A 20,643-nucleotide genomic window follows, 5' to 3' on the forward strand; every position below is an offset into this window, starting at 1 on the left:
TTCCTTAAGCTGACTTACTAGCTTACTATGTCTCGTTCTGCACTATGTCTCTATGTGAGAGAGGGCATTATGATAGAAGCAGGGTTTTGCTTCCTCTTGTCAGACTCCCACCCCTGCAAATGAAAACAGTGAGCATCTGAGACTAGTGATCAGTGGAAAGAGTGCCTTAGATCTCATACTGTAGATCTACAGCTACAGGGCTATAGGCACATGAGTTCCAGGAACATTCACGCATCAGGGAAATACACAGAGAATAACAGATAAACGGTACTTTTTAGGCTACTGTTTAGACATAGTTAACATTTCCTAGATATTCCCTATAACATTGCAAGAGCTAATTCTTTTTTTTGCATTGTAGGAAACCTGTGAGTCAATTATAGACTGTACCTTGGAGGAGATAAAAAATATATCCCCTGAAAAGAAGAAGAAGCGTCTTTTTAAAAGGCAAAGGTCCCAAACGGCTCCTGAACCAGAAATGGCTAGACCTGAAGTTGGGCTGGTGATTGACGGAAGGACATTAAATGTGATCTTTCAGGGTGGCTTAGAGGCAAAATTTTTGGAGCTGACAAAGCACTGTCGATCTGTTTTGTGCTGTCGTGCTACGCCTCTACAAAAAAGTATGGTTGTCAAACTAGTTCGGGACAAGTTAAATGTCATGACACTTTCCATAGGTAAGTCTTTAACACTTTTTCTTAAAGTAGAGATAGAAATTCTGTCATTGGTTAGTCTGATTCAGCAGTGGGTAGTACAGGATTCCCTGAAGTGCACCGACTATTTAACATGGGTTCTTTTCTACAAAAACACATGATTTGTGGCTTAACCATCTTAGGTCCAGGCCCTCAAGGTTGCTCCATTGGTGACAGCCAAGGTGCAAGCAGATGACTGAAGCAAAGTACCAAATTGTCAAGTCATAATACAGCTAAAATTCATAGAAAACTAAATTTAATTTAATTATACCATTATGTGCAGATGGAATGAGTCAGTAACATTGTGTGAATATTATTAAACTACTTAGTAAATCAGTCTCATTGTCAGTGCTTTGATATGTATTGCGTGGAGCCTAGTCCGATGCACACTTGAGCTTAAAGTGGAAGTCAAGGCTAAAACTAAAATCCCTGCATCTATAGCCACCAACATTCTAACAATAACCTCTCTAGCCCTGAAAAAAAAAATCAGTATACATACCTTTTTAATCGCTATAGCCATGAACCTTTTTCACATATTAAACTTGTAGCAGTGATGAGTGATATGTGCTCATTGACTGCATTCATGTTTGTATTATAAGTGACTTTTTATTATTTTGAGCATCTGTACAACAAAGTTTTTTAAAGCTGACCTATGACCCAAGTTGCACAGCAGTGGTATGCAGTTACCAAGGAATTATTCATAGCTAGGAAACAGTGACCCTTGGGCTTATAGCACTGTTGAAGCAGTAGAGTTTTCATTATTCTCTTTTAAGGCTAGACAAAATAATCATGAAATCAAGGAAATCAATATAATATCATGATACTAAAATCTACATGTTTTATTGATAATCATTGTTTTCTAAAATGAAAACTTTTTGCAGCTGAGTACAGTGATATATTTCCATTATTGTAAGTAATAAGAATAAAAAAGTCAAAGCTTAAAAACCTTAAAAACCATTATATTTTCAAGACTCATCAGATTATTCTTTAACACAGTGTAATAAATGACTTTAGTTAGGAAATCACAGTCCACAATGTGGGTTTTCATTGTTCTCAAAAGATTGCTGAACGAATGTGACAAAAAGAATAACTTTTAAAGTATTAATACAAGAAATAGTTAACTATGCAACTTTTGTCACTACTATTATTTTCATTTCTCCAAGGTGATGGTGCCAATGATGTCAGTATGATTCAGGCTGCAGATGTTGGTATTGGGATTTCTGGTCAAGAAGGCATGCAGGTATATATTAAAAATCTTGATGTATTTTTAATAATTTATTCTACCTGTAGAATCTTTCTTTTGGGATCTTTATGCATTAGTGCATAAAATGTTCAGTGGATTTTGTTTAGCCAGAAACTAGATTAACAGTTTCAATGAACTGCCATTGCTCCCTCATTGACCATTAACTGTCCTGGAGAAAGTCAAATTGGCATTTTGGTATTATGAATATGCATATACTAATTTAATAGGAAAATGTCACATATTTTTTTCCCCAAAATCTTAGTAGTTAAATGATAAAGATGCTTGAGAAAACAGACATTGGTGCTGTAGTCATTGCCTTTTTTTTTTTTTTTTTTTAAGATTTTTTTTCTATAAATTTATGTTTCAATAGAGACAATGTGGTTGATTTACTAAAGACTGTTCACTTTACAAGGGAATTTTCACTTTGCAAAAGAATTATCCCCAGATCTTAGTGAATGAAGTAGAGATCTGCAGATTTCTATCATCAATCACATTCAAGTTAAATATAGTTGTGTTTTTTTTTAACTTGCATGTGATTGGGAATTTTTTGCAAAGTGAAATTGCACTTGAATCACTAAGCTCTGGGAAAAATGTCCTTGCACAGTGCAGCTTCCCTTAAAAAAGGGACTGCCTATTTGCCTTTAGTAAATCAACCCCAGTAAGTACACCGTTCAATATACAAAAACAGAACCATTACAACAAGTGTCCTTCCAATAAAAAGACTATTATATATTTTGTGTGGAGTCTCTGTCTTTTTTTTTTTTATACATTCTAAGTTGATTCATATAGCATAAGCATAGAAAACACATAGCTATATTCTGGGATCTTCAAACAATATAAGGTCAAGTCACAAATACATTAGGTTGTTCATATTCTCTTTTGTGGGTGGGTAAGATGTCCATGAATGCTAAGCAGAAGATACAAGTAAAAGTACTGCTTGACCAGTCTCTAACACAATAATACAGAGTTAAAGATCAGACAGTTCTCACTGTAAGCTCAATCTTATCTTTATTAATTCAGCAAGACTAGCTTTTCCTCATAACAGTTGATTATTTTTAAAATGGGGCAAAAAGGAGAGTAGTTTATCCTTTATAGAAAACAGACTGCACTAAAGTATGCTGCGTTTCAAAAATCTTAATTCTCAAGTACTTTGTACTAAAGACACCTCACTCATCATGAAAACATCTTGCATGTCACCTTCAGTCTTGATGGTTGCTATGTGACTTTATAGGTTTAAAAGGGTTAACTCCTGGAGGGTGGTGTCAAGACACTTATTATTGTGATTCAAAAATTAAACAAGATGCGTCAGTGTTTTTGTATGCGATTATAGGGTCCTATTTTAAAGTATTCTGCACAGACTTGTTGCCTATAGCTTGAAACCCACTTTAAATCCTGTTATTTGAAATACATATTTATTGACTTCTCTCTTGATTACAGGCTGTGATGTCCAGCGATTATGCAATATCTCGATTCATGCATCTCAAGAAACTATTACTTGTACATGGTCATTGGTGCTACACTCGGTTGGCAAAAATGGTTATCTATTTCTTCTACAAAAATGTGGTATGTTTTTTTGTTTGTTGGCTTTTTTGCCATTATTAATTTAATGGCAAAAAAGGCATGGACTCAAATCTTAACTGACCATACACATAGATTGTTTGACATTGACCAGTCAAATACTTGAAATGAGGGCTTACTTTGCACTAAAACACATGTTTAATCGCATCGCATTGCATCAAGATATGTTTTTGATTCATTGCAGTTTTGAAGGCCCTCAGTTCAATTGATTTGAATTGTTGAGTACAAGATGATCTTCTCATCGCTGTGTGCCAGTAATTATTGCAGGGGATGCGTTAGAAAGCTATACATAATTGTATAATGTTTTTGATTACTTATGACACAGATTTCTAATGCAATCATTAACACACCCTAAAATTAACAATGAACATCCATTATGCTGTGATGCACAACATTTTAAAAATATAGATAATATTTTACAATTTTGTCTCATTTTGATTTTTAGCAAGTGCTCTGAATGGTACATTAGCTGTTACAATCTATATTGGCAGAATCGGTGTATTAAATGTTTGCTCAGAATGCAATCATGTGACATACCAATTAACAATACGTGTCTTTTTTTAATGCACTTTAAAAGGGATAGGTGAAAAGCGTAAGTTGTATTTGATGTGTGTTAGTGTCACAGAAAGATGAAAAAATAGAGTGCTGAATAGATTCAGCCTGTGGTTACATAAGTCAATCAGGTATTAGTTGTTAAATACAACAACTGCTGGAACTTGCCATTTCATTGGCTGTAATTGACTACTATGTAATTTTTTTACTCTGCTATATATAAAATATTTTAATAAAAAAGTTAAATGGCTTCACAACAAACAATTTAATCTGTATCTTAGTTTATATGGGGCTAAGCAACATGGTCACTTTAATGCACCCCTTCAGATATATTTATCTGATTTTGCTCTGCTGTTTAGCCCCTAGGAGTAAAAGAAAAGCCCTGTGTTAGCCCTGGTTCACGTTGAAGCGATTTGGCATGCAATTTGACATGTCAAATCGCATGCCAAATCAGCAGCAATGGCAGCATCCATTTGCGGCTACGCAACGATTCCCAAAAGTCTTTTCTGTACTACTTTTGGGGATTTTTAGAAATTGCCCAGCTTTCAGTCTGTGCAGCTTTGTTTGCCTGTGAACAAAACTGCATCTGAAGATTGACAGCTCTCTGAAATATTTGGATTGGAGAGAAGCTTTATGAGAGACACCTGTAAGAAATTCCTGCATAATGATATACACCTGTCTGAGACAACAAGATGAATTTCCTTATTCTTCATCTCTACAGTATGAGTAATCTCATAATATAGCTACTAATTGTTTATAGCATCCATCAAATTAAGTTAGTGCTAACAATTTGCATACATAACACATTATTTATGATGCTTACAGTCAACTCTCACAAACATTGTAAATATAGGAAAATGTACGAAGATGGAACGAACATGAAATGATATTAGCTTATGTCTGTCTTGACATACTCTTTTTTTTTTTTCTTCGATTTAAAGGTTTTTGGGGGGTTTTTTTTGGTTAAAGTTTCAAAATGCAAATGGTATATCTGCATATGAACCAAACTGAATTAATGAACTCCTTGGATGTAACAGTCCAACAATGTTTAAATTGAAAGCAAAATAAATAAATAAAAGAACACCATTTGGTAAATAAGGACATTATATTGTGTCACTGTAATGAGGGGAAATCTTAAATAAAAAGAGATTAAGTTTAATTTAAAGATTGAATTAAAGTTTAATATATTTGTGTCTGTCTGCGACTAATACAATTGAAAAATATAATTAATCCTATAATTCATATAATTATTTAATCCAGTAACTTGTGAATGACTTATGTATAAAATGATGTTCTTCCTTTTTATTTTTAATTGCATAATTCTGAAAATATGGGGCTTGTGTCTAAACCCTGAAGGAGAACAAGCTCAACATAAAAAGTTTTTAGATTGAGATTTAAAATATATTATACTATGGTCAACACATCTTTTTTGAATATGGGTAATGTACAGTGGGTTTGAATGTTAGGTCAGCTGTATGTAGGAGAAACTTGCATGGTGTGCATAAGCATTACAAATGCTGTTGTCCCCTTTTTTTGTCTTTTTTGCTGCATTTTGGAACATTTGGTAGGACACGAGATTTTGTTATGGATCACAACAAAATTAAAAAGAAGGTTAAAGAATACCAAAAATGCCATCATGGTGTTGTGTTGGTACCATGAGCGTTTTCGTATGACTGGTAGAAACATTAGGTTGTGGTCAGTGTGCAGTGTTGCACAGTACAACAGGGAACGCAACTATCACTGTAGTCATGATGATTACTACAGTCATTGTTCACTTTCCAAAGGGCCCATCAGATATGGGAAGTGCATACTTGCATTGTGCCAAGCTGGACCAATGTAAGTATGTAATAAAGATCATTACTGGAGTTCAGTTTTAAGTTAATGTTAGTTCCTGAAAACTGATTGAAACCACTAAGACTAGAAGCAACCAGGCAACTATAATTTTCAAAAGCAGACCAGTAATGACAGCTGCAGTATTTCTGTTAGTATATAAAAAAAAATTTAATGCGTGGAAGCGTGCACATTCATGAGCTCAGGAAAACAGTTTAACAAATGCAACCAGGGACAGCATAAGATATGCAACCACCACTTCTACTTCCCTTATTTCATCCTTCAGTTGATCTACAGCTTTCCCCTTTTAATGGCGCTGTACTTGTCATGCATCAGTGCTATAAATATCTCTGTGGTTAGAGACTGACATCTAATGGTAAGAGGATAAACTGCATGTTATACTGCAGCCAGTCAATTCTCTCAAATGCTAGTTGCTTGTTGGCATGCTGAATGTCTTTAATTTAGCCTTTTGAGTCACTGACCCAGAGCAAGAATGCAGATATAGACTAATTTTCCGACTTTCCAAACTGCAAACAGATTTTGGCTGTGGGACTACAGAAGTGACAAAGTGGGTCAGTGTAACAGCCAGGCAATGGAGATTTCAGAAGGTGGTAAAAAATAGTTTCCATGCTTTTCTTATGAAAGGTTTACTTTAAATGTAAATATATTAATGTGTTTGTGTTTTTCTTTCCAGGCTTATGTCAACTTACTGTTCTGGTTCCAATTTTTCTGTGGCTTCTCAGGTTCTACCATGATTGATTACTGGCAGTTGATCTTTTTCAACCTCTTCTTCACTTCCATACCCCCACTTGTCTTTGGAGTAATGGACAAGGATGTTTCTGCAGAGACGCTTCTGAGCTTGCCCGAACTTTATAAAAGTGGTCAACGTTCAGAGGTATCATTGAACTGTTTTATAGAATTCACTTTTGTTTTCCCATGTGTGCTCAGTGACAATGCCTTGAACCTATAGAGACAGAGAGACTTTATCACATAAAATCGTATGTGGTTATATTTATACCCTACACAGAGTTAAATAGTAGAAACTATTGATTTTAGAATTTTAGGAACAAAAATTGGAGCCTCAGATTGGCTGATTGAAAAAAAATTAACAGCTTCCCCTATCCACACAAGCAATATGAATGGAGGAATCCTTCCTATTGCGCTATTGTATTCTGACAGAGGGACAACACTGATCAGCAGCTCAAGGCGATTTAATGAAAATATAGCAACAGCCCCATTCGGGAGGTTTTGATCTGAAACCTTGATGGATCAAAAATTGGCCAGTTTCTGTTGAACTGGCCAAATTTCAATCTAACAATAGCCAGCTATAGTTATGGGCTTAATATGGTACTTAATGCACAAAACAATCAGTAAACTCTTTAGTGGAGAACAGTTTTTCCTGATAAAATGTTAAATCTGTAATCTTGAATATTTCTTTGTATTACAGTCATACAAGATGTCTACCTTTTGGATTGCTATGCTAGATGCCTTCTATCAGAGTCTTGTTTGCTTCTTTGTCCCCTATTTGGTAAGTCTTGAACCCAGTTAATACATTTCAGTGTTTTGGTAGATAAACAATATATTTTGGATTGGATTTAAATTTTGCTGAAATATTCTTAAAGCTGATCAAAGACATGTGATAATTTAATATTTACAGGCCATTGATCATTGAAAGTGGCCTTAAGATTGCAGTGTCAAATAAATATCAGCAAACCTAAGAGCTTCTAAATAAATTGATCTCCTCCACTTCCAAAGAAAATATAAATATTTAAAGCAGCTGTTGTAAGATGTCTAAGTATCCAATGTGTGAAATGTAAGTGAAATGACAGCTTGATTAAAAAGAAATTAAATAGTGTAAATATAAAATATAGTGAAAATGAATGTGCAGTTCCAGAGCAGTGTAGGGACTGGCCAGCGAGGAATTACTTTTCTACAGTTGGCCAGCTAAAAACGTTCATTGCAATGTACGATTACATGAACTAAAAATCCCTGTTTTGTGTAATGTTTCTTATAAAGGGTATATAGCAGTTTGCAGCAGGTCCATTCAGAATTTTTACAACTCACTTGCAATATCAGGAATTACCATTTCCAAAAGTTCCCAGGTATGGGACTACTTCTGAATGATAATGTAAAGTACATATCTGAAACAGTGGCATGTATCAAGAGTTACTACCACCACTAGTACTATTGTAGTACAGCTAGCATATTGTATGGACTATTGGTTCAAAATTAACAAATACTGAACTCAATAAACCAGTTAAAATGCACCTATCATTAAAATGCACAGTCAACACAAATTTACAAGCCACATGTAAGCAATACCTAGAGTCTATTGGCTTCAGACAAAACCTATGTAGTCAACTTGCAGTGAGAAAAAAGACCATCAGGGCACAACATGGTGAAATACTAATAAGCATGGAGCAGAGGCCACATTAACAATACAAATAGCTGTCCTGTAAATTACATAGGAGTTTTTTTAATCGAAAAATGTAAGTCATTGAATGCTTAATAAAACAATGTTTTTTTAGCACAATTACATCTATTAATAAAATTATTTGCATTATTCAAAAAACTATTCACATTAAGCTAAAAGCTTGGCTGGGTTGGTTATATCACAGCCTAACATTTGTAGGCAGGAATAAAATGCAGCTTTATAAAGCAGCCCACATTTCTGTGTAAGAAGCAGGCTTGCTAAGCTTAGTGTACAGTTGTCTGACACCACAAGATGTACATAGTTTTTATTATAGCGTCAAAGCAGGATTGTCTCCCTTTATTTTGAAAAGCACCGTGCAAACTGATGGTGCTATAAACGTTGTGTATAATAATAATTGAGCTCTCGGCAGTCAAAATGCTTTTAGATCACCAATCATTCTGGAAGATGCCATGGTTGCCAAATCCAGACTGGCTGTCTGACCTTGGTAAAACAAACTTGGTGTTCGTCAGGTCCATTGGAACAGATTAAAAATTCAAAGGGATACCATGCATGCTTTCTGGCCACTTTCATTACAGTAAACACATTAGTGATCAGTACTGCTGACACATGGAACCGTTTGGCAGCTGTTTTGCTTTCTCCTAGAGATCTCCTTTAAATAGAGGTCAGAAAATCTGCATTTTATCCAACCTTCAGAAAATCTTCTTGCTTTATTGGAAACTACAGTTTTTATCAAGGATGACATACAAGCACATTAGAGAGCAAAAATAATACAATTTTCTCTCTGTGCTATCAGTATTAAAGAGTGAGAATAACTTTTGCAATATCTTTTTTTGTTTATTGCAATGCCAGGGTTCTCAGATCCTCTTTTGCTGCTGCCTGTACTATACCTACAATGTCACATCTATGCCTCCAAAATATTTAGTATTGGGCAACAATCTCTTTCTATAAATGTGTATCTTGTGAGAAATTAGTATTTTGTGCTCCACTACTGTTTCTTATTATATTTATTTTAAAACAGCCAAGATTCATATTTACCTCGACTAATTCCTAATTGAAATGTTTTCTTCATCTTTTTTCAGGCATTTTACAAATCTGATATAGACTTTCTTTCATTTGGCTTTCCTATGAACACCATAGCCCTGCTTACAATTCTTTTACATCTTGCCATTGAGATAAAAAATTGGGTAGGTTTTACCCTCCAGTTGTAACAATTGTGGATTATAAGTTTTCTTTTCTGTTAAATATAAATATGTTCATGATGAATGAGAGATGTCATGGTACCAAAAACTTGTTTAGAACAGTAGGAATGACCTTACTTATATTTCATTTAAAAAAAATGTGATCACAAAAATTAGTAGTTTTTGGCATTTATCATCCCGATATTGTAGTGTATTATAACAAGGGAATTTAGTTTCTGTAATATTCAAATTGAAGAAAGCTAGTTTATGAAGAGTGAAAACTTTTATTTTTTAAGGTTAGAATATAGTTAGGTGGGGTTAAAACCACTATCAGGTTATTTTTTAAGTCTGTGTTATTCCGATTTCCTTTGACTTCCTGTCCTGGAAATGCAAGATGATATGAAAGGAAATCTCCCCAAAGTGACAAGACATTTGTCACCAGAACATAAATCCATTGCATAATTGAAACTCTTTTCATGTTCTGATGACAACCCCCCTTTCCCCTGACAGCTACATAAAACATAACGTAGGGAGGTGAAGGGAGTGGCAGAAGAGCTAGTCCGGCACTATCAGTAATTGGACAAGAAGAGGAGAGGGTGATGGCAGGCAAAGGGGGTGGAGCTGTGCTAGGGAATTGACTCCTCAATAGAACTACAAGCCATCTGCCACAATGTAAAATGGGACTTTTAGTATATTTATTCATAGATGGCTGTGAATAAATGACATGGCTGTGTGAGTGGCACCCCACACAGATATCAAATGTGATAGCAGCTGTAGGGAGAGGTATCCTCATCCTCTGTCAAAGGGAGTAGAGGGGCAACTCAGGATGAGAGGGGCTAGAACATATTACACCAAAAATATGGATCTAACATTTAACATGTTCCATATGCGACCTTAACCTTTAAAATACTCACTTTTCTTTGCATTTGCCTGCAACCATTTTAAGTTGATGAAGGGTCTCTTAGGGCATACACTCCTGTCAAAATTGAAAATTGAAAATGAAAAATTGAGATAAATTTAGGAAGCATACAGTAGCCTACCTGCTGAGTAGTTTGGTTTTTCATACCGAAATTGCTATAGTGCACCAGTGGGCCTACTCCATCCTGTCCTTTTCTCCTCTGTGTAATGATTCTGAAAAGCATCTAAGCTGGAAGGCTGTCCTTACTGTCCTTCACAAAGGAAACGTAATGTAAAAAAGAAAAAAACGCTACTAAGACTTTTCTCACAGCCACCAATAAAATTCAAAACAGCCCTGGAAGATTGAATGTACAAACATACAGCACAGGTTTCAATAGAAGTACCACTGTCTTCCATGGCACAATGAGTACTTAGTTTGCATGGGGTTACAAGGCACTTATGCCGCATACACACGGCTGGAATTTCTGATGGAAACAGTCCGATGGGAGCTTTTCATCGGATTTTACGACCGTGTGTATGCCCATCGGTCTTTTTCTGTTGACATTTCTGATGGACTTTAAATTGAGAGCCTGTTCTTAATTTTTACAACGGAAAACCTTTCTATCGGATTTTCCGATCACGTGTATGTAATTCCGACACGCAAAATTTCCGACGCAAGCTCAGAAACGATTTGACGCATGCTCGGAAGCATTACATTTCCCTTTTATAGTGCCGTCGAATGCGTGTGTTATTTAAAATTGGAATTTGGTGTGACTGTGTGTAGGCAAGACAGTTTGAATGAAATTCCGTCGGAATTCTGACAGGAAAACCATCAGAGCTTTTTTCGACGAGAATTCCAATCGTGTGTATGCGGCATTAGGTAAACAAAAATGTAAAGAACCTTTTTGACTTTAACAAAGCTGTTGCTTATACTGGATAACACTGATGTTTTCACTTGCTGCCTTAAATTATTCTTTAATTTAATTGAAACTTGTTCTAATGACTTTTTTTTTATATTTCAGACCATTGTGCACTGGATCACAATGACTGGAAGTGTTGTCCTCTATTTTGTTGTTTCATTGGCCTATAGTGCCATGTGTGTTTCATGTGAGTTGCCAAGTCCATACTGGGTCGTGGAAAGACAAATGTCTGGAGCCCCTTTCTACATACTCTGCATTATTACACCAGTCATTGCTCTCTTACCAAAGTAAGAATTTGTGTAATATTTCCAGTTCATTATTGCTTTTCACTTGTGATACTAGTATGTAGTTCATGCAAAATGTACAATGCATTAATAACACAAGTGTGAAACAGAAAGGTGTATTAAAAAGGCCTACAATGCACCACTCAGCGCCTATTTCAGCAGACCAAAAATTCCAAAGAATGATAATAGTAAATAAACTTGACCTATCGAATTAATCAAAGTAATCGCAGAGGTCTATAGAGCAGCAACCGTTTAAAAATAAAGCAATCATAAAACAAGTAGTACACAAATAAAAAACAGTCCAAGTCCTGTAAATATCGGTACTAAAACAGCGCTAAAAAAGAAGTAATAACACAAGTGTACCTGTCATACCGAGGAGTATTTCTGAGCAGTAGCCATATTGTTGGCAAATATATACAATCAGGATTAGTAATGCCTCAATTATTTTCAATTTAAGAAGCTTATAGTAATGTAAATCGCACCATTGAGAGTGCATATAACACCCTTGAAACAAATTAAAGTGTTTTACGCTACTATATAAAGCATAATTGTCATCATGAACAGCAACAAAATATACAGTAGTACCTTAGATTATGTGCATAATTTGTTCCAGAAGCATGCTTGTAATCCAAAGAATTTGTATATCAAAGCGAGTTTCCCCATAGGAATCAATGGAAACTCAGATAATTTGTTTCAGTGTCACTGCTAGTGTATGCTATATTGCAGAGGTGGGTGGCTCTGGAGACACAAGTGTCTCCGGCGCCCCCCCCCCACCTCTGACCACATGCGGTACTGCACACCCTAGAGGATTGAATCCTGCTCCCAAATTGAGTCAGGATTTTAAAAAGAAAATGGCTCATATTGAGAAACGCTCTTAAAGCACGTTACTCGCAATCTGAAGTTTTACTGTAAATAAAGTGTAAGACCAAATAGTAGACTTGAATGGGATAGTTGAGGAGGCTCTGATGTATAAATAATTCATGAATTCCGATCACACACACCACTTAGTTATGGACTTCCTGCCAACCAGCAATAGTTTTTAAAAAAACACCGGTGTTTCAAGAGATTAACTTTTATGGAGTAAAATAAATACTCTCAAGAAATTAGCTTTTCTGCTGCAATATATAGTATACTAAATGTTCACCACTTGACCAAGCATGCTGTGACTATTTTCAGTGACTGTATAAACTTTGTCCTATATGTTTCCGTATGAGTGATCCCTCATCCCATCATTCAAATTGTTAGCCCTGTCCTGGCTTTAAGCCTGGGTTCACACTATTGCAAACAGACATTGCATGTGATTGCACACATTTCTGTGCCAATCACATGCGATGTCTGTGCAATGCAAAATTCAGCCGTACAGTTGTATGGCTGAACTCATGTTGGATTTATACAAAAAAGGTGTAGGAATCTTTTTTTCCCTGCATTGGAATTGGACCACATGGGTGTTCACACCCATGCGATCCGATTCCTATACAAATTCACTGTTCGCACTGCGATCTGCAAACTGATATGGGGGTGTCATTAACTTTGTATTGACACCTGCAGTGCTTTGCAGAGGGCAGTATGAACTGCCTGTGAGAGAGATACGATGTGGGAACCAGCACTGGAATCGCGCTGGTTTCTCGCATCGCAATAGTGTGAACCCATGCTCAAGGGGACATGCTCTGCATGACCTTTTGATACAAAGGTCTATATAAGAAGGTGGGCGTGTGCCCACTGGGGAAGGTGGAGGTCACAACTGGTTTGGCACCAGTGTATATTTATGGCGTCACATATTGCATTAGGATATTATGTGGGTTATGGAAATGGCATTTGTTTTTATACTAATGTGATACACAATTTGTTGATTTCTTTCATGCATGTGGTACACCTCATCATGTATTATTGCAATTGCTGATATACCGTATGTATGGGTATCTATCATTTGAAGCACTAGAATAGATTGAGTTATTTACATTTATCATGACATATTTTATAAATGCACATTTTGTGGGGTGATTTTTAATTTTTTTTACTTCATGTATACTTCAAATGTCAGTTATTTAGGGTTAGGTGAAGGTTGTAGCACAAAATTGCCTATAAGAAATGTTGAAGGAGGGCAAAATGTTCAACGCGGAAATGTTATGTGGATGTTAGTTTAACATCATTTAGAGACACTTCAGCAACTTCCAGTCAAATGCCCCTGTCAAAGAATTCTGAACGATCATTCTGAATTCATTTATAGGTATATTTGACCTGCAGTTGATCTCCTCCTGACCTGCATTTATCTTCTTCTAGTGGGTTTTGCATTCCCATAGATGTTAATGGCAATGCAAAACCCATTTTAAGCAGATAAAAGTCAGATGACACAGGTATTTAGTAATTCTGACTGAAACATTTTTCTTTACATTAACTATACTGCAACCATTGTATCTCCAAAACAGGTATTTTATCACAGCCCTGCGAGGTACTTGTAAAGTGGCTCCAACTACAGAAGCTCACAAGCTTGATAAATTAAATAAAGAAGCAAGAGAACTAAAAATACAGGAGTGGAGAGAGAGGAGCCGAAATGTTGCAATTCCATCTGATGCTAGCAATATAACCCTGAATAGCAGTTTACCAGCAACGCCAGAAAGAGTGCTTCACAATGTATGTTCACCCAGCCATGAGGACAGCCTGCACAATTCTCATAGAGGGAAGGACACTCCAAGGTCACATCGGCCAAAGCCTTTACCCAGTGCTGCTACCCCATGTAAAGGTGTGGCAGATCTTTTGAGGGACACAGATGATTTTACTAGAACCAATCATCGCAGATCGGTTAGCACGGTGACTGTTTGACCCTGGACTTTATTGGAAAGTCGCACAATTTCCAATGTGTTTGTACATAATACTCGGCTGCTGGTTAACCCATATTGGGAAAGATAACAGAGGTAGATGCTGCCTTTGTCACTTCGACTGTGAAGTTATTTAAAGACAAATTGGATACAAAGAAGTGACTGCTGAAACAAACATTTTTAATCAAATGAAGGAAAACCTAAATCCATCAATCTGTGAACTTTTTTTTTATCTACATACATCTGTTGTGAGACTAACATTATAAGCTGCTGGCATTGTGCAATTAGTAGTAATGCTACACGGTTCAAATAATTTGCTGTGATCATATTTCAGCTTAGTTAGTTCTTCCCTTTGTAGTTCTTGATTTACAGAATGCATTTGCAGATACTTTCCCTGTTCCAGTACTATTTGTGCCAGTTTTGAGGCTGGTAGTGCTTTTATGGGTCTCTCAAAAGGTAGTGCAATAAACATATACTATAATACAATAAACAAATTCTATAATACTGTATGGAGAACAAAGGCGGCACACAGGGTGCTTGGGTGCAAAACGTTTGCAAGTACAATGTGCAGGCACTATATACTGTACCTGCAGTCGCTTTCAAGGCCCTCCTTGATTACCAGCTATTTTAACAGGCAAAGCTCCAGCTTTTCCAGACAGTGCAAAAACCTGTCTGACCCTTCTTGCCTCCTGCACAGTCCTATTGGCCCATAAGGTTGCTCATCACAGTGATGGACCAGTATAAATGAAGGATTGCAGGGCAGTAAAAAGCTCAGAGAAAGCTTTTCATAGTGATATAGTGGGGCAAAAAAGTATTTAGTCAGCCACCAATTGTGCAAGTCCTCTCACTTAAAAAAGATGAGAGAGTCCTGTAATTGTCATCATAGGTATACCTCAACTATGAGAGGCAAAATGTGGAGACAAATCCAGACAATCACATTCTCTGATTTTTGAAAGAATTTATTTGCAAATTATGGTGGAAAATAAGTATTTGGTCAATATCAAAAGTTAATCTCAATACTTTGTTATATATCCTTTGTTGGCAATGACAGAGGTCAAACATTTTCTGTAAGTCTTCACAAGGTTGTCACACACTGTTAGTGCAATAATCCTTCCCTTAAACCGAAAATTCAAAAATGTCACACACTGTTGCTGGTATGTTGGCCCATTCCTCCATGCAGATCCCTTCTAGAGCAGTGATGTTTTGGGGCTGTCGCTAGGCAACAGGGACTTTCAACTCCCTACAAAGGTTTTCTATGGGGTTGAGATCTGGAGACTGGCTAGGCCACTCCAGGACCTTGAAATGCTTCTTATAAAGCCACTCCTTCATTGCCCGGGCGGTGTGTTTGGGATCATTGTCATGCTGAAAGACCCAGCCATGTTTCATCTTCAATCCCCTTGCTGATGGGAGGAGGTTTGCACTCAAATCTCACGATAAATGGCCCCACTCATTCTTTCATGTACATGGATCAGGTGTCCTGTTCCCTTTGCAGAGAAACAGCCCCAAAGCATGATGTTGCCACCCCATGCTTTACAGTAGGTATGGCATTCTTTGGTTGCGACTCAGCATTCTCTCTCTTCCAAACACGACGAATTGTGTTTCTACCAAACAGTTCTACTTTGGTTTCATCTGACCATATGACATTCTCCCAAACCTCTTCTGGATCATCCAAATGTTCTCTAGCAGACCTTAGACAGGCCCGGACATGTACTGGCTTAAGCAGGGGGACACATCTGCCACTGAAGGATCTGATTCCCTGGCAGCGTTGTGTGTTACTGATGGTAGCCTTTGTTACATTGTTCCCAGCTCTCTGCAGGTCATTCACTAGGTCCCCCATGTGGTTCTGGGATTTTTGCTCACCATTCTTGTGATCATTTTGACCCCGCAGGTTGAGATCTTGCGTGGAGCCCCAGATCGAGGGAGCTTATCAGTATGTCTTCCATTTTCTAATTCTTGCTCCTACAGTTGATTTCTTCACACCAAGCTGCTTGCCTATTGCAGATTCAGTCTTCCCAGCCTGGTGCAGGTCTACAATTTTGTTTCTGGTGTCCTTCAACAGCTCTTTGGATTTCACCATAGTGGAGTTTGGAGTGTGACTTTTTGAGGTTGTGGACAGGTGTCTTTTATACCGATAACAAGTTCAAACAGGTGTCATTAATAGGTAATGAGTGGAGGACAAAGGAGCCTCTTAAAGAAGATAGTTATATAGAAAAAGCCGCACTTATGGAGGGGAACAGGATAAATAGGAAAAACCTATGAGGAGGGAAATAAGTGCAGCCACACAGAAAAAAGCACAAAAAGGTTGCAGCCGCCCTTTGGTGCACGGGCTTTATTTAACCACTTCAATACAGGGCACTTTCGCCCCCTGCCTTCCCAGTCCAATTTTCAGCTTTCATCGCTCTAGCGCTTTCAGTGACAATTGCGCGGTCATGCTACACTGTACCCAAATTAAATTTTTATCATTTTGTTCGCCCAAATAGAGCTTTATTTTGGTGGTATTTATTCACGACTCCGTTTTTTATTTTTTGCGATATAAGCGCAAAAAAAGCGGAAATTTGGAAAAAAAACAATATTTTCTTTTTTCTATTTTAAAAGAAATCCAATAAAATCAAATGTTGTCATAAATTTAAGCCAAAATGTATCCTGCTACATGTTTTTGGTAAAAAAAAATCCGTTAAGTGTATAATAATTGGTTTGTGTGATCACGGACATATGTACGCAAATGATCATGTACATATGTGTGCAGGTGATCACGTACATATGTGTGCAAATAATCATTGGGACATGTGATTTTAGTGGGACATATGTGGGGGACATGTTTTTATTATTAGGGACATGTGTTTTTATTATTTGGGGACATGTATGTTTTGGGGACATGTGTGTTTTGGGGACATATGTGGGGACTGTGTTTATACTGTGTGGTGTGTTGTTTACACTAGACTGGTGATCAGTGAGTAAAAAGCTGTAAAAAACAGCTCATACTCACTGATCATCAGCCGGCTGCAGCGATCTGCTCTCCTCTCCTCAGCGATGACTTCTGTGTGAGGAGAGGAGGAGCCGATTGCCTAGAAACCGGCTGTTTGTTTACATCACATGGCGGCCGTGATTGGACACGGCTGTCATGTGATCAGGAGGGCCAATCACAGAGCCCTCCTGCCGATCTGAGATGCGCCGTGTCCAGGTGACACGAGCACATCGGGATCGCGCCGCTGCGCGGGCACGTGATCCCGCTCCTTCTAAAGGACGTTCCTGAACATCCTATCAGAAGTAGACGGCTCCCATCCGGCCAATGTACATATACAATAAGTGGTTAAAGTCCGTGCCTTGTGATTTATATGGGTTATTAATGTGGGCTATTGGCACTACCTCAAATGATTATAATTGGGCTGTTAAAAGTTAAATCTTGCATGCAATTCAATAACCCTCACCACTTCATAAACCTAAACTTAATCTGTGATATTAGTACAAACACCTTCCCTATTGCGTATATATATGTGCTGGTGACCAATAGTGTGCAACAGCACATATATGCAATAGTCCCTACAGGTGGGTAAGAAAATATGAAGAGAGCTTTAGATCAGGGGTTATAAAAGGTAAAACCCAGTGTAGAGTGTTTTGTAAATAAATAAATGTGGTTAGTTCTTAAAGAAGATACAGGTCTGTGAGAGCCAGAAATCTTTACTTGTTTGTAGGTGACCAAATACTTATTTTCCACCATAATTTGCAAATAAATTTCAAAAATCAGACAATGTGTTTGTCTGGATGTGTTTCACATTTTGTCTCTCATAGTTGAGGTATATCTATGGTGACAATTACAGGCCTCTCTCATCTTTTTAAGTGGGAGAACTTACACAATTGCTGGCTAACTAAATACTTTTTTCCCCACTGTATCTCTGCCATAGAACTAGTGTTTACATACACTTTCACAGATTCGTTTAGAGCCTAGTTAAGACTACAGATTTACAAGAACCAAACATTTTAATCTTACCTAGCCAGTAGGGTAGTTGGTAAAGAATGCCTACTTTGCACAAATAATTGTACATGGATTAATAACTTGAATTCTGTTTCTATTAGTCATGTATTAGTATTTTATTTAATTTGTTTTTACCTTTTGTACAAACAAAACTTTGCATTTATTACTGTGTTCCAGAGTTTACAACAGCTATGATTCTATTATTAATTAAACTGGTCTGGCAAAGTTTTTAGATAAATTTATCAATTTGAACAAATTAATCTTGCATCATACTGGAGCGCATATGCAACATTAACCAGTCAGATTCTATTTATTATTATTATTTTTCAAAGACTAATTAAAAGATTTCTAAAGAAGATTGTTAAAGGAAGCAGCACTTTCTATGCTTCTGCTGTTGCCATTTGTTCCAAACCAAAAGACATAACGTGCCAATTGTGGGAACTATTCTATTGTTTTCTCTGAAAGCCACACATGCCAAATAACCTTTTAGTGAGTCTTTTTTTATGAAATAATTTTATCACTCAAGCCAACAGAAACAATGGCCAAATGTAAGGTATATTTATTTTCACTTTGCAATGGCTAATTATATTTATAAAATCCAATGCATTTGTGTAGTTCTTGGTTCCATGTTTATGGTTTTATAAAATGTATTATTTTTAATATACAAAAAAATGATGTTGATTAGCAAAAGAGTTGTATGACGCAAACATTTAGATGCCAAGTAGGTAGAAATATCTGATCTAAGTTTGTTTAGAAAAGGTAAAGGTAGCAATATATATTTCGGCCAGTTTAGTTGGTTGTACACAAGTCAGTCTATCAATCGACTTGTATAACAACCAGCATCTTGTTTTTTTTTTAAAAACTATCTATATAGCGACAAAACTGATCAGTGTATTCTGCCGGTAGAATACTATAGCTCAGCGGGAGTTATGTCCCCCCTCCACAGGGAATTGGTTAATTTTTTTTTTTTTACATTTCACCCACTGGTCGAAGTATGGCCAGCCTAAGGCTTTCACTGTTAATTGTCTTGTAAATATATCATGTTTAGCTCCATGAGCTGTGCAAGATAAATCTTTTGATTATCTCTCAACTATGCAATGCTATCTATTGTATTCTGACAGCAGGGTAACCATGGCTGTCAGAATACCTGAAATTCAGCAGAGCAGAGGGACCACTGCTTCTACACAGCATGCTGACAAGGGACAGGATTTGCTTCTCAAGTTCTTGCTGCTTTCTTAAGAAAATTAACTGTAGCTTTGCACAATTCTTCTTTTTTTATTTGAAAAAGTTTAGCTAATTTGAACTGAATGTTCAAAAGGACTTTTATGTTTTTTTGTGTAATATTCCTTGTCTGCCTTTGAAATAGCCAGTAATGCAGAGTAACCATTTACAGTTTGTGAATACAACTTCAGATCTAGGTTAATACTTTCAAAGAAGATCAGCAAATCTGTCTAATGCCTGACCTCTCAACGTCTGCATCTGAATATTCATTTATTAATTATAGTCACCTTGATCACTGTGTCTTTACATGCAAGTTAAATTAACTGCCCTTTGTTAATCAACATCGATGGATGTAAGAAAGATAATTAATTGGAAGTCTGAGTTTACCACTCAGCATATTTTCTTTTGCGAGAAAGACAGATATCGGAGGAACTGTGATATTTCTTATTTATTGTTTTATGTAGTTTCTTAGCATCATGTTGTCAGGTAACCATATCTCATGTTATCATAGCATGTATATCTCATGTTATCCTAGCTCCTTCATGTTTTCTAACAATTTGTAATAGCCAACTGCCCAGTTGTACGATTACAGCTTTTCTAAATCTAAGATTTAATATTTTTCATTTAAGGGGGCAATTTAGGCCACTCTTCATTATTCTCTTAAAATGTACCTATACTTGAATGGTCAACAGTCTTCTTGGAAAGGATAGGTAAAGTGATAGAGTTGAAATGTTTATCTTTACTAGAGAATACAATCACATGATCAAAGGAACTCTAGAATTGACTAACCTAAACTCCAATCTTCCACTTCACCAGAGATTATATGACCAATGCCTAGGCTTTTGACATGTGAACAACAATGGAAAGACACTGAAGCAATATTTTTACTTAAATTTTAGTCCCTCTATTACACTTTTTCTATCTAGTCCTGCAAAACTTTTAACATATGCTATGTTCTGGATCTGTGAAGTTTCTGTAGTGATCGTTCCAATTTTCTGTCCTTTCTGTTTAACTAACCAACTCAAATTGTA

General features: G+C 36.6%; 1 protein-coding gene across 2 annotated transcripts in view; it reads left to right on the forward strand.

Annotated features, from left to right (window-relative positions):
* Nucleotides 1-18,993, forward strand: part of ATP10B (ATPase phospholipid transporting 10B (putative)) — a 673,184-nt gene extending 654,191 nt beyond the window's left edge. For both annotated transcript variants that reach the window (XM_077474114.1, XM_077474115.1), the window contains 8 exons: nt 359-671; nt 1,850-1,926; nt 3,367-3,492; nt 6,584-6,784; nt 7,337-7,417; nt 9,403-9,507; nt 11,421-11,605; nt 14,029-18,993. In XM_077474114.1, coding sequence (XP_077330240.1) covers nt 359-671; nt 1,850-1,926; nt 3,367-3,492; nt 6,584-6,784; nt 7,337-7,417; nt 9,403-9,507; nt 11,421-11,605; nt 14,029-14,422 — 1,482 coding nt within the window. In that variant the 3' untranslated portion in view covers nt 14,423-18,993. The remainder of the gene's footprint in view (nt 1-358; nt 672-1,849; nt 1,927-3,366; nt 3,493-6,583; nt 6,785-7,336; nt 7,418-9,402; nt 9,508-11,420; nt 11,606-14,028) is intronic.
* The last annotated feature ends 1,650 nt before the right edge of the window (nt 18,994-20,643 follow it).

Source organism: Lithobates pipiens, unplaced genomic scaffold, assembly GCF_037356315.1.
Source record: "Lithobates pipiens isolate NorthernLeopardFrog02 unplaced genomic scaffold, aLitPip1_a1.2 Scaffold_8, whole genome shotgun sequence".
Taxonomy (NCBI): Eukaryota; Metazoa; Chordata; class Amphibia; order Anura; family Ranidae; genus Lithobates; species Lithobates pipiens.